General features: G+C 37.7%; 1 protein-coding gene across 4 annotated transcripts in view; it reads right to left on the minus strand.

Moving 5' to 3' along the window:
- The window catches only part of lyst (lysosomal trafficking regulator), a 299,712-nt gene that overhangs the window by 177,275 nt on the left and 107,155 nt on the right, over positions 1-15,282 (minus strand). For all 4 annotated transcript variants that reach the window (XM_039737860.1, XM_039737864.1, XM_039737863.1 and 1 more), the window contains exons 9-10: positions 14,309-14,465; positions 8,273-8,490 (exon numbers count right to left, since the gene is read on the minus strand). In XM_039737860.1, coding sequence (XP_039593794.1) covers positions 8,273-8,490; positions 14,309-14,465 — 375 coding nt within the window. The remainder of the gene's footprint in view (positions 1-8,272; positions 8,491-14,308; positions 14,466-15,282) is intronic.

Raw genomic sequence — 15,282 nt, forward strand, 5'->3', positions numbered from 1 at the left:
GCTTGTCCCTAAGGAGCAGAGGTTGGATGGCGTTAAAGGCAACAGAGAAGTCCAGAAACATAATTCTTACAGCTCCACTGCCTCTGTCCAAGTGGGAGAGGGATCGGTGTAGCATAAAGATCATGGCATCCTCCTCTCCCACCTTCTCCTGGTATGCGAACTGCAGAGAGTCGAGGGTGTGGTGGACCTGTGGCCTCATGTGGTGAAGCAGCAGCCTCTCCATGGTCTTCATCACATGTAACGTCAGAGCGACAGGCCGGAAGTCATTCAGCTCACTGGGACGTGATACCTTTGGGACTGGGGTGATGCAAGATGTTTTCCAAAGCCTCATGACTCTCCCCTGTTCCAGGCTCAGGCTGAAGATGCGCTGTAGAGGACTCCCCAGCTCCAACGCACTGGCCTTCAGCAGTCGTGGCGATACTCCATCTGGACCCGCTGCTTTGCTGGCACAAAGTCTCCTCAGCTCTCTGCTTACCTGGGCTGCTGAGAGTGGGTTAGGGTGGTCAAACCTGTTGAAGAAGTTGTTCATCTGGTCTTCTCTCTCCATGTCTCTCTCAATGGTGGCACCCCGCTTCGAGCTGCAGCCAGTGATGATCTTCATCCCAGCCCACACTTCCTTCATGCTGTTTTCCTGCAACTTCTGCTCCAGCTTTCTCCTGTACTGCTCCTTCGCCACCCTGAGCTGGACTCGGAGTTCCTTCTGCACGCACTTCAGCTCATGCTGATCACCGCCTTTAAAAGCCCTTTTCTTCTGGTTCAAAAGGCCCTTGATGTCACTTGTAATTTATGGCTTGTTGTTAGCATAGCAATGTACTGTTCTTACTGAAACTACAATGTCCATACAGAAGTTGATGTAGTCAGTAGTGCGGTCAACAACCTCCTCAATGTTCTCACTATGTGACCCCTGCAGGATATCCCAGTCTGTAGTTCCAAAGCAGTCTCTCAGAGCCTGCTTTGCCTCAGGGGACCACTTCCTGAATGAGCGTGTGGTTGTAGGTAGCTCCCTCGCTCTTGGTTTGTAGTGAGGCTGAAGCAGAACCAGGTTATGATCTGCTTTCCCAAGCGCAGGCAGCAGGGTGGCGTTGTATGTGTCTTTAACGTTTGCATACAGTAGGATGATAGTCCTATTTCCCCAGGTGTTACAATCCACATACTGGGAGAAGGCAGGTAATGTTTTGTCCAGCGTCACATGTTTAAAGTCTCCAGCGATTAGCACAAACGCCTCAGAGTGCTGTGTTTGTGACTTAGCAACCGCGGAATTGATGATGTCACCTGCTATCTCCATGTCCGCCCAAGGAGGGATGTAAACAATAACAACAATGACGTGTCCAAACTCTCTGGGCAAGTAATAGGGACACAAACGTATGGCCAACAGTTCGACGTCCCTGCAGCATGTGGAGATTTTAACGTTAACATGTCCAGAGTTGCACAACCTTGTATTGACAGAGAGCAACTCCCCTTCCTTTCTGCTTCCCGCAGGTACTTGCGTTTCTGTCCACTCTAACTGTGCTAAACCCTGGTACCTCCACGTTAGCATCTGGGATGTTAGCTGTTAGCCACGTTTCACTAAAACACAGCAAACTGCATTCTCTGTAGGTCCTGACATTTTTCTTATTCGGTAGTGAGTTCATATTTCCCAGGATCACAGAAGGTTTGTAGCGCCACTTTCTCGCTAGATGCTTGGCTTTTATCTTAGTGCCGGCTCTGCTGCAACAATACCACCTTCTTACCTCGTCAGGTAAATAGGGAACCACACCTGCACTGGCCTTTGTTCTCAGCGCTTGAAGTTAACTACTTGAATAGATGAGTCTTGGCATGTAAAAATCCATGTCCAAGTAGTAAAAGTAGTAAAAAGTGTCCAGGGAACGAGTCCACATAAAAGAAAGTGGTAGGAGTGATCAGTGAAATATAGAAAAATAGAGAATAAAGGTAGAAAGATAAAGTCATATACGGAGCTGCTGGAATGGCTGTCACTCGCGGCGGCGCCTGATACATAAACAATCACAAACAAAGAAGGCCCCGCTACCCATCAATCACAATGGATCTGAAAATGAGTGATGATTTGGTTGCAAAATTAAATGCAACATCAGTCATATGGAATTATTTTGGCTACAGAAAGGATGATGTAGACCAAAAACAATTACTTTGTTGGAAGTGCCTTGTAATTGTTGCCATAACACAATGCAACACAACTAATTTGTGCAATCATTTAAATCGGCACCATAAACTCTGTATGATGAGTGCAAAGGCAGCTGTGAATGCCGTCCAAAGCAAAAAAACTATTCTGGACACATTTGCCAGTGTTATAAGGGTACCAAACGGGAAAGAGAAATCACTGACGTAATAAGACGAAAGACATGGTACCAATTAGCACAGTTAACAAATTGGATTTTAAAAAAGACAATCCAGTTGCTTGACAAGAAGTATGTAATACCATCTTGTAACAATTTTTCTCACGTTGCCATTCTAGAATTGTACAAGAAACACAAGGCACAAATTCAGTCAGATCTATCAAAAGTGGAATATTTTTCAGTAACAACGGATCTGTGGTCCAACTGGACAACAGAACCCTACACAAGTCTGACTGTCCACTTTATTAGTGAGGACTACCAACTTAAAGTCGCTGTTTGCAAACCACATTTTTCCCGCAGGATCATACAAGTGAGAACATTAAAACAGGTGTGACAGAAGCATTGGCTGCTTGGGGTCTAGAAGGAGGACATTTAATCAATATAACAGATAACGCTGTGAACATGATGAAAGATGCATTCCTTAAAAAGTGGGCCAGGCTGCAGTCTTTCGGCCACAGACTGCTTCTCGCAGTTGGTAAATTTGCCGTATCTACTAAGCCGTTCTACTAAACAAATTGCTCTAAAATTAAACATAATAACATTGTTATATCAGATTTATACCACTATTGTTATAACATTTATATATGTAAAGCATTATACTTCCACTACTGCTAAAGGCACATATTGTCTTAGCCATATTGTAAAAAATACTTTTTCACAATGACACTGTCCTCTAGCTTATTGTTTAACAGCTTGATTATTTTAATGCAATTCCCTGGAGGTAGTACCTTCATAGTCTTTACCAGTTTTGAGCAGTGTCTTTAAATCGTACACATAGTATTCTCACAGTTACTCACAGAAAGCAGTTCGATTAGGATTCTTTAACTACCCTTCTTATACACCACTGGAAATTCTGAATATAATATATTTGATTAAAATGTTACAAAAAAATATTTTTTCAAGTAGTTGTTGCTGCCCTAAAGTCAGCAATACTCTGAAAATATACCATATCGTCAGAAAACTTTAAAACTTGTAACCTGAAAATAAAGATAACTCACTCCTTAACAATGTACTCAGTTCAGAATTTTCAGTCAGGAACATTATTAATCGCTTTAAATTAAAAGAAACAGTATGTCCAGGCAACCTGTAAGACCAACAATAATCTAAAACCTACAAAATAGTCTGATATGCAAATCCAACTTCATAACAATGCAAAGGGCCTGCAGAAGGTTTTAACTGACACCACAAAAGTAGACCACAATACAATCATTTGCATAGAAGAATTATACAAAGGAAACTTCTTCTATGACCTCATGTAGAAGATGGTTGCGTATTGAAAATGTAACTTTATTTTCAGAACAAAAGGAACATTTGAAAAAATACAAACTAAGCATTTGAAGATAATTACACCTTACCACTGAGGTGGATTAATTTTACTTTGGAGGTTGTGTGGGAGCAAGGAAGCAAGGTAAATATTTTAGGTGTCAAACTGTCAGAGGATGAATGGATTTAAGTAAACATTAACAAATTCTAAGAGCCAGGATACCAAAGAAACTGTGCTGCATAACTGCAAAACACTCCCTTCACTGCTTATGTTTAAGATTCTTTATTCTTTGTAAACCTCCTCAGAGTGCAACACGCAGATGCCAGATGACAATTAAAATTTTTTTTTTTTTTTGAAAATCTAGTACCAATAACCGTCTCATAACAGACGTGACGAGTTAAAATCTTACTGTTTAAGAGCTTTATTTTTTTTTTTCCTTCTACATCATATTGGCCGGTTCTGACTCCATTTTTTATGCATTATTTATTAAATTTATTTTTAGCTTGTAATCTGTAGCATTGATTATTTACAGTATGTGCATTCAGAAATAATGCTGAAGGGTTACCCAGAAACTTAAATCAACATGTACTTATTAATTTAATGTTGCTAACTACTAGATAATTTAAAATAGACCTGATGGAATTCCTAGTAAGGTTCCTGTGTTTGAGTGGCTTGATTGCTACAAGTGACTATGTCCAGTGATACACTGGCAATCTTCCATGTATTGACTCCTGCACAATGCTGTAAATATACAGAGGCAGACAAAATCCGGAAACAGCACATTAAAAAACATTAACTTTTAAGTATCCAGACCACAATTACAAATGTAGCTGAAAAGATGTTATATTAGTTTGTTCTCTAATTAGCAATATGTATCATAAAGTTGAAGCAAACTGACAAGAGATATACAGACACTTCACAGAATTGTGCTAAATGCCTCAAAAGTACAGATTCAAAAATTACCATTGAGTTGAATAAGCACCTCTATGACCTAGTCTTAGCAAAACTGGATCTCTATTTGGAAACCACTAGTATTTAAGGCTACACGCAAAGATGCACAACACGGTGGAAGGATCACAAAATCTAGACTCCTAAGCAATAGAAAAAAATAATATATTCTAATGAGTCTTCTTCCACTCTAATTCCTACATATGGACAGAAATGAACATGTTGGAAAATACAAGCAAGATGTAACATTCCAGTGTATTCTGGGGCTTAGTTAACCATTTTAAAAGTTGAGCATATTTAACTTTTGATTATTTACTTAATCAAAAACAGAGATACACATTTTTTAACAAACAAAATGTGTAACAATCATTTTAAAAACCTACAGTGATAACAAAATGTATCTATGTGTATTAGTGAAGTACACAAAATACATGATTTTAAATAGCATTTGTCAGCAAACCCAAACAAGCTTGTGGTGACTGAAATTGTTTCCACAGATAGCAGATCCAAACTCAAATGATAAAAAAGTTTTATTGGTTGGTGTACTATTGTTAGTTTTTTTTTTTTTTTTTTTTTTTACTGTGGAGAGTTTACTTAAACTTTTTAAAGGAAGTGCCCAATAGAGATAAAATCTATTTTAAAGTATTCTCACACTGGCATTTAAGAAGTTTGTATTAGGATTTGTTATGTCATCAGATGAGGCCCTCTCTCTCAAAAATTTTGGGACAGTAAAACTTACTTGCATGCATGTACACAGTAACACTACACACACATGCACTTTTGACCCATGGGAACACATACAGGAAAATCTAAATTGGTTTTCACTTACTGCTACTATTTGTTATGAAATGTTGCTACGGTATTCTGCATATGATGTACACAAATGCTTGAACAAATAAACCATCAATTTATTCTACATTTGTTTAAAAACAAACTTTTTTAATTTCCAAGTACATGATTCATTATCCAATTTATTCAATTCTGCTGGAAGAACTCCATTAATACCTATGAAGGTTTAGGTGATTTTTTTAATCATTACTCCACAAACTTTCTGAACCCACAAGGCTGCCTCGGAAGTTGGTTGGGTGAATTGTGATGATGCAGGTTAGCCCAATGCTACTGGGTCCTTCCAGAGACCTGCTACTGCCAATAACATACTGAGGGATGAGCCAGCAGATGAGGACACAACACACAAACATAGCAAGGGGTAGGTGCAAAGTGATTAGTGCTTTTATTAAAACAATCCCTCAAAAAAAACAAATCAAATGTCCAGTTAATTAGTGCAGTGCAAAAAAGTTCAATAAATAATCCAACAAAAAATGAAGGTACAGGTTAAATCAATCAAATAAACATTCCTTAAAAATGAGGTTAAAACAAGCAGGAAACAGTCTACTAAAAATTGCTCGAACCAAGGTGCAACCTTTTAAAAACAGACATCTCCCTGGCTTATCCTATTTGGAACTTGCAACCAGGAGAGATGTCATCCAACAGACACAGGTACCTTCTGTGCTGCTCATGGCCTGCCTTGGCTTGGCTTTCCACTGGGTGCCACCGGGCCTCCACTCTCTAACTCCCACTGAAATCCTTGGCTTAAGCGGTGAGTCCACTGGAATAAGCTGGTTGCTCCTGCTTCCAGGCTGCACAGCATGAGCAACCCATAGCCTTCTTAAGCGTCGGTCACAAGCTTCTCTCCTGGGGCTCCATTCCCGTTCGCCTGCTTCCTCTCCTCTAACACCAGCTTGCTCGCTCCTGTCCTCCTTCTCTCTGTTTATTAACCACCACCCTTTTGTCTTTCCTTTCTGTCCCTTTTCTCTCCCTCATGCAGGCTCCCGATTATATGCCTCCATGGGTGCAGCCCTCACTTGCAGGCTTGCTCCATCACAATCACCGCATAAACCTACCGCAGCTGTGGAAGCACGCTCAACCACAGAGATCGAGTTGGCCAATTAATTATTTGTGTATCTAAAATGGATTTGCACATCGATGCAATCTTGCTCAGCAATTTTCAAAAAGTGTTTTTGTCATGAATTAGTATGAAATACACTGTACTTTTAAATTTCATGAAAAATGCAAGTATTGCAAAGTGATAGTAAAAATGAAAAAATCTAACATACAAGTAAAATAAATACAGCTATTAATGTTTTTAATATATACATAAATATTGTTTATTCTGAAATGTGCATTAACTACCCACACTTACACCTTAGCTTATTCAGTTTGAGTCAGTTTAGAGTTACCAAATAATCTAGCCTGAACATCTTTAGGATGTGTGAGGATGAAAAGCAACCAAAGAATATTGGGCAGATAGAGAATGTGCAAACCTCAAAAAGACAATGGTCTGGCAGGCAACTAAACTCACTGTATAATTTTTAAAAAGTAATATGGTCATCAGACAACATGTTTTTAAAAGAAGAAATAAAAAAAAACACAAATGATGTCATCTCCTTTAAGCACAAACATATTGACACAAAGCAAACCATAAATCTTTGACCAATTTCATACACTAATACAGTGAATATGGGGGGTACGAGGAACATAATAAATTCTAATCTTGATCTTACTGTTAGGGACGGACTGGAGTCCCAGCTGGAATGGCAGGTGTTCCTTTAATAGGCTGGAAGGCCATGAGGACTGGTGATAGAAGCGGATGGAAAAGCATTCTAAAGAAGAGGGGCTGCTTTCCTACCTATAGCCAGGAGGCTGGCACGGAGGAACAATATAATGGTGGGACAGATATCCTATCCGGCTTGTATGGTACTCTCTTGACTGGCCAATAGGCCATGTCAATGGAGGATATATGGGAGGGCTGTATGGAATATTGGTACTGAAAAAAAATACAGAAAAACACCATTTTTAAAATGGTAAAGTGCTTAATGCATAGTGATAGCCCTGCCATTATTTATTGTACTCTTTATTGTGGCAGGATAGGAAACAATGCCATTGACACATCACTGAAAGCTTTAATATGTATGGCATAAAAATAAAGCAAGTTTTCCACAACTCCCATCTCACAACATATTAAACAGACAGCAAAGATGCACATAAGAAAGCGACAGACAGGAAAAACTGACAGATGAGCTTGTGAAGTAAAGAGGCTATGGTGCTACATTGAAATGTCAAAATGAAAATAACAGGTGTGGTTCAAGGATGTAATGATTTTCAGGGTGTGAGGAAGGGAGAGTGAATTGGGTGGGAGTATATATATATATATATATATATATAGTGTCATGCCAGTGTTGCATGGAAAATTCAGTTTCAGTGGCAATGAACTCCTCTCTTCTGTGGCTCAATGCATGCTCGCTGCTATACAATGAATCTAAATCTGTAACACAGGTCCAAAGAACATTTAGCAATAAGATTAACATGTTTCTGTGAGGAAGAATTCCTTTCTGTCACACTGTATGAAGGTGGTCTGATAAAAGTTCATGAATTGGCATTGTGAAGGATATTTTTGTTAGACAACTGAGAACCATAAGAACACCAGAAAATATGAAAAGGCTGAGATAAGCAGTAGACATTAATCAATGTGTCATTTGGTAGAATTAAACATTTCAAACTGGTCTTGAAAAGCCTTATTACATAACCTGTATAAAATACAAATACAGTAGTGCTTACCAAAGTAAAAATTTACTACTGATCCAACACTGAGGGGAAAACATATTTTTTCCCCACAAAAAACACTACAACACAATATTGGCTTATCACTTACTTGTTGATACATTAACATAGTATTACGATGACTACGCTTGATGGCTGACAGCAGACTTTGGAAGGTATGGGTAAGTACTTCCAGATGTGGTGAGCAGGTAGACAGCAGCTGCAATTCCAACATGCAGATTTCAGGATATAAAAGTTCACCATTGCCAGTGCTCTCCAGTTTATTATCATCTCCATTCTTCAAAATTTGGGCAGTATCTTGTCTTGCAGCTGTCACAAACAAAATAAAAGACATAGTGTGAATTAGTATCTGAAATACGAAAATGTTTAAGTCCCTCCCTTTCAAAGATCCCAGCGTATAGTGGGAAAAGATGCTTGCTGCTTGTGCTGACTGACACATCTGCAAAACAAAGACACTAATGGAAAGGTGCAAAGGAATTTAAGGTGGCCTAGCAGTACAATTTTTTTCATAGGCTCCAGGGATTCTAATGTTAACTAACATTTCATTAAAGGAGTGGAAGGCAGCCATTCACAGAGTTCACTCTAGCTCCATATGTGCAAATAATATGATTATTCAACGTATAATCTTCTTTCAAGCACATCTGTCTTGTTTAAAATTGTCCAAAATGTTCCCAGTGCAAGATCCAACCTGTGAACTAGGCCACATGTTTTCGGTCTGCACCAAATTAACATCTTTCTGGACCAAAATCTTTAAATGTTTACTAAGATAGCCTTGGTGTCAGAATCACTCCTAATCCATAAACAGCTATGTTTTGTGTACTCCCAGATGGCCTTAAAGTGGAAAATTACAAACAAACTATAATTACCTTTACCTCACTACTAGCACATAGACTTGCCATGCTCAACTGGAAGAATCCTAGCCCACCTCTTTTAAGTCAGTGGATAAGTTTTGTTATATACTAATTGAAATTGGAAAAATCTAATTCTAACTTAGATGATCCGTTCAAAACTTTTACAAAACCTGGCAGGATTCAATCAATAATATTTTAGAATAAGCATTAGTATTGGGGAAAAGGATTCTCTTCCCTCTTTTGTATTTTTAAAGTATTACTCTGGCTGCTTGCCCTCCTATCTTTCTCTTGGGGGGGATGGGGGGTTGAATTTAATTTTGTTAAGCTTGACTTGATTGTATAAAATGTTCTTGTTTTTAACAAAAAAAAAAAAAAATCTGTTTCTATTCAATATGCTAAAATGTACACCAATTTCTAGAAAATAAACATTAATAAACATTAATATTGGCTTTAGATTTAATCAGCCAATAAAACTAACTCCAAATGTAACAGATTTCTAGATGACACTGATTGCGTTTGTGTACTTACACCCAGACTTCAGAGTAACATGTTATTACGAGTATAACTAGTCATGTAATATTACTTTTTGTGGCAGGAGTAATATAACAATCCTTTTGAAAAATAAGTAATATTATAGTTACCTTGACCTGAAAAGTAATAATATTACCCTTTTAACTGACTACTTTGTAAAGTATGAGCATATTTTAGTTTTCCCAATGTATTAGCAATAGTATCCAGCAGGCACTCTTTCACTGTTCTATTATATGTCACTAGCCATGCGCGCCCAACTATGTTTCGCATGTTAAAGTTGTCTGTGAAGGGCTCCCTGTTTAAACGCGGCTGCCAGTCGTGAACTGGGCCCTTCATCGCACAGCATTATGAATTTTTATAAGGGAAACAAAATTACAAAAGAAAACCCTTGGACATTGATTTGATAGGAACGGCCTACTCAGAATCACTGTCTGAATAGTAATTATGTGGTGGTGTGGGAGCATTTCTGCTTCTGTCCGTTCACAGTCCGTCTCGTTTTCACGACGTTATCGTTTCCTCTCACGATGTCTTCTCAACCTTTCTCCAATCTCGCAGGTTGCTTTGTGGCAATCCAAAGAGTAAGGCAATATACATGGAGCAATGGTTATAAAAGGGGGACACATAGGTATCCAGGCTCTTTAAAATATAAATAGGGATCACTTCACTGACATGTGAGCAAGCCACGGTACAACAGTGAGAAGCGCAGCACTCGCCGACTACAACGTAACAATAATAATTTCCAGAACGTGCTGTTACGTTGTCATTCATTTTACCTACTGTCTTTCTTTCATTCATATGTTATGTAGGCACGTACCTTTTATCTTCGGCAAACTCATTCTCTAACCAGGATTCAGGAGCTAACCAGCGTAACACTGTCCACTACCCCTTTCGTTATTCCGGCACATTGTTGACATCCGTGAGTAACAACAACGTACTAAACTGAAAGATTGTCTACGCATGCGTGGAATTTGCGGACAAACAAAGATCAAGATCTAAATGAAGATCTCTTTAGTTAATTTAAAGCACAACAATTTGTTTAGATTGAATGTCTGTGTTTGGAGGTGTGACTGCAGTACTACAGTCTTCAGTAGTATAAGCCTGGAGGAGATTCTTGATGCAATGCCTATGTTTTAGCGGTCTCTCTACTGCCATCTAGTGCTTCTTTTTCTAATTCATTCGCGGACAAACAAAGATCAAGATCCAAATGAAGATTATATATAGAGATTATCAGTCACAAAACAACAAAATATATATGTCACTGATCAAAGCAAGTTTGCTTTTATACCTTCTCAGTTACAAAACCGTATTGCTTTGTATATTGTGGAGGACTTGTAGCCTGAAGCTAATTTCTGCTGCTTGCTGCCATGACTGAGTTCTTTCCATCACTACCCACAGCTCATAATCATAGGCGAGAGTAGAAACATAGATCAACCAGTAAAACAAGAGCCTGACTTTCAGTTCAGCACACTTTTCTTCTTTACAGACCGGTATAACATCTGCATGGCTGCTGACATCACTCCAATATGACAGTCAGTTTTCTTCTGTATTCTTCAACTCCTCTGTTTGAAGCAGCATCTTAACGCCAACCTGGAGAAGGGCACTCCATGCTTTTCCAGCTGATAATCGATGACCTTGGATTCAGAGGTGCTGATCCTCATCAATTTAAGACCAATGACTAAAAATATATGCCTTTTATTTATTGCCTTGTGATTATACTGAACACATATTTACTGCTATTGTGTGCCTGTTTATGAGTGGACAATTAATTCAGATGTGTCCACAAATGTACTGTATTTAAAAAGATTTGTTTGCTCAGTATTTTTGAAAGTTTAATACTTATTTGTGATGTAATAAAATATGCAATATAATACACTACTTAAAAAAGTAATCCAAGTGAGAATTCTACTACCACCAATACCATGATACTTGATATATGGTCTACTTTGTTGATTCCGAATTTGAGTTCCAATTTAACAAATATTTTGTTATTCTTCTTACAGAAGCAACCAAATTACAAATTAAGATAGCGAGTTTGAAAGAGGCTACAATTATTCTCTAATATGCAATCACCACCTTATTGAAAAAACAAAAAGTACATCAGATTTACCAATAAGCACTCAATCTTGCAAAATATATGGTGCAAAGCATTACAGTAATTATTACAACATTAAAGGATAAGTTAGATATCATTTTTGTAATTCTTGTTCTTTTATACAACTATGGCACACAATCACTTTGTCTAGACACTTGCTTTGTTAAATGATTTTACGTTCAGTGATTTTATACAAAATAAAATGCATCTTCATCATTGGATATCAATAGGGTATAAGTGAAATAAAATATTTACAGTTACTGAATATGTCCACATCAAAGCACTGAACGTTCTTGGGCATATACAGTTTTTAAAAATGTGATTACTCAACTTCTGTAGAACTGTAACTTTACTATAATCAGTCTGGGTGTTCTTTTTACTTTCCTGAAAAGTTACAAACTACATATAAACAATAGCCTAAGTAATGTGCATTTCCTTTATAAAAAATACACTAAACTACAGCTGTTTAGGAGCAAAAGGGAGCAACATCTGCTCCACTAAATTTTGCAAACCCCTAGTTTTGGAAAAGAAGTATTTTTGAGCACTTTCACCTGCTAAACTTATGTCATGTGAATTCAGTGCATTTTAAGCACTCGTCTTTTCCATTTACACCAATTCTGTTTAGTAATGCAATGTTTCTGGAATCAAAAAAAGCAGCTTGGGGTTTTTTTTAAAGGATTTATCAATGTTCATACTGTATATCAGTGATTACTGGAGATTTTATTTTTGTTTTGAGCGTGTACTGTTTATTGTTTGTGAAGGCAACTTCATTTTACAATAGTTGTGTATTAAAAGTACAGCATTTTTCATTTACATTTATAAATACTGCCCAGGCACTGACTCTGAGTAAATAGGGGAGAATCTGTGGGGTTAGGTGGAGCCATGCATGCTGGAGCTGCCTAAAAGAAGCCACATTAAACAGCACAGTAGGTTAGACTGTAAAAGAATGACACAGTAGACAGCACAGTGAGGTGAGCTAATGAAGATGGTACTTCACAGGACACCTGCCAACCATGGAAATTTATTTGGTTCCCTATCAGAAAAGACCTAATAAATGATCCTTCCACAGGCCATTAACCACCGCCTCTATCTGTGTGATCTTTAATAAAGATTCTGACAGATTTGATATATCACATTTTAATATGCAGCACTTGTTGTTACTGCACTGTTTATTGGGACAGAAAGTGAAAGTAAAGTTTCACTTGGAAAGTTGCAGCAGATCCGTTTCAAACAAATGATCACTCACTCCCCTCAGAATATTAAATGAGCCTTCTGGCTAGCCATTAAAAGTTACATGATTCTGTACAACCACTGTGGATTCTGGAAAGGAAATAAAAATGTGAACTTGAATGACTGAGTAAATTTGAAATGATAATAACACCATAATAAACATATTGCTTGATGATTCCATATCTTGCATTGTCATAGTCAAGTTAAAAGATTTGAACTGACTTGTGTACAATGTTTCTTCTAACAATGAAATTAGTGAGTGGGTCACCCACCCAGTAATTCAGAGTGAGTAAAGACATTGTTGCATTAAATTTTAAAGTAAATTCAATTAATTCATCAAGTTGAGTATTTGATTGTTTAATTTTGCATTATGCTTCTGTTCATATTCCAGCATCCGTTAGGTTAAATAGTTGTCAAAAAACACCCCTATCTTGCAGTACACGTGCGATTCAAAGAGCATCTTAGAATCAATGTGAAAACCATTAAACAATCTTATCATTATTCATGCAATGCAACTTACATGTGATAACAGCTCCAGTAATTGATAAAATAGTAAGATTTTTTAGCAATTTTAGTCATAAATATAACATGCCTCCCATGTATAACTCAATGAGAGTTGTTGACAAAACTGTTGTTAGTCAAATTGTTACAACCCCAACCCATGGTTTCAATAACCCGACTTCCTATTTAATGTAACAAGAAAATGTGACTCAACTAAATTAAATTAATTTCAAAGCACTAACACTAGTATGGGTGAGTGGATGAGAGTGAGTAACAGAATGTACCTGTTAAGGTGCATGAGGCTTTTGTGCAGGGGGTTGGAGTGTGTGTAGTGCCTGGCAAAGAAACTACATGCTTTGTGAGAATTTGATCCCAGTTAAATCTACTTCCTCACCCCTTATCATACACCAAGATTAGCACTTTTTTTTTTTTTTTTGATTTTGCAAGTTTTGCATTATCACTAGTGTAAAGTGATGCAAATCAAGGCATGATAAACTAAGACTATTCGGCAATATGAATTTGGTTAAATAATTTTAGAGTACACAGATTATAGAAAGTGTAAACCTGCTGAAGTAATTAAGATAACCTAGGTTACATGGCTGTATAACCCTATAACTAGGTATTGAAAATATATTACAGTGATGATAAAGCATCTATAACTGATATAATTGGTATTAAAATATTAAGTTGAAAGTTGATTAATATTAAGGTGAAACAGTTCTGTAAAAAGGAATTGGCTAAAGCACATTCAAACTGATGTGTAGGTCTGGCCACAAGGAATAAGAAAAGAAAGTCACTGATGGTAAAGTAGGTGCACCCTCTAACCTAGAGATAATAAAGATAATTCAAATGGGCTCACTGTGGTGCTAAAGAAATTGCTTCCATACACTAAGTCAGATATAAAACAACAACATTGCCTCACCATCATCTTTAGCAACTTTATCGTCTGGGTTGCTCTCACTGTCTGCCTCATAGCCCTCCTCTTCTTTGAACAACTTGATACTGTGACAGCTGGATTCTTCTGCATCTTCAGAAAGTTCACTTGGCTGACAGGAAGATTCGCCGTCTAACTGATGCTTCTGTTGTAAAGTGAAAATGTACCAGAATAACTGAGCTCAATGTACAGTAAAGTGTATAAACCATGATTCTAAATCAAACAAGAAAATAGGAATGCAAAAAAATAAATAAATAAATAAACAAGTTACATGAACAAGGTTTTCATCTTGCAAAAATGGAAAACCATCTAGGGGTTTTAATTTTGGTTTAGCTCTTTTGTAAAGAACCACCTTAAGAGCTTTGTATTTTGAGTTAGCTGAAACCTTTATTTTTTATATTAAATTCAGTATATTCAGATGTTTAAAATGTTTCACATGATTTGTTTACTACTCCTGGAAGCCCTGGGTTTATGATTTTCTATGGTCAGTTTAAAATAAAACTGTTAATGAACCTTTTCAAATATCTGTAATTACTTAACTTAACAGAAACACCAGCAGTGTGAAAATAACAAAAAATAAACTTAGATATTTAAACCACCAGACTGCGCACCAGCTCCCCAACACCCGACACAACAGACACCAGGCACAAGTGTAGCACAGCAACAGGCTTTTATTCAGTGGGAAACATTTTCTAAGGGGTGACGCGGCTCCTTTTATAGAGCACAAAGAAGTACTCCCAGTGTCTAGTGATCATCTTCTGGCAGCCCTGCCAAGAGGGGCTCCGTCATTCCTCATACACCCCCTGGTGGTCGCTATGGGTCCCAACAGGGTTGAGCTTCCAAGCTTCAAAAGCATGGCACCACAGCAAGCCAGGGGGACTGTTCTCTGTTGTCCAGTGGGAGATACAGCCCCAAGCAAGCTCTTTTGCCCAGTCCTTCCTTTATGAAGGCATCCCAGCCAC

The sequence above is a fragment of the Polypterus senegalus genome, chromosome 16, assembly GCF_016835505.1.
Source record: "Polypterus senegalus isolate Bchr_013 chromosome 16, ASM1683550v1, whole genome shotgun sequence".
NCBI classification, from domain to species: Eukaryota; Metazoa; Chordata; class Cladistia; order Polypteriformes; family Polypteridae; genus Polypterus; species Polypterus senegalus.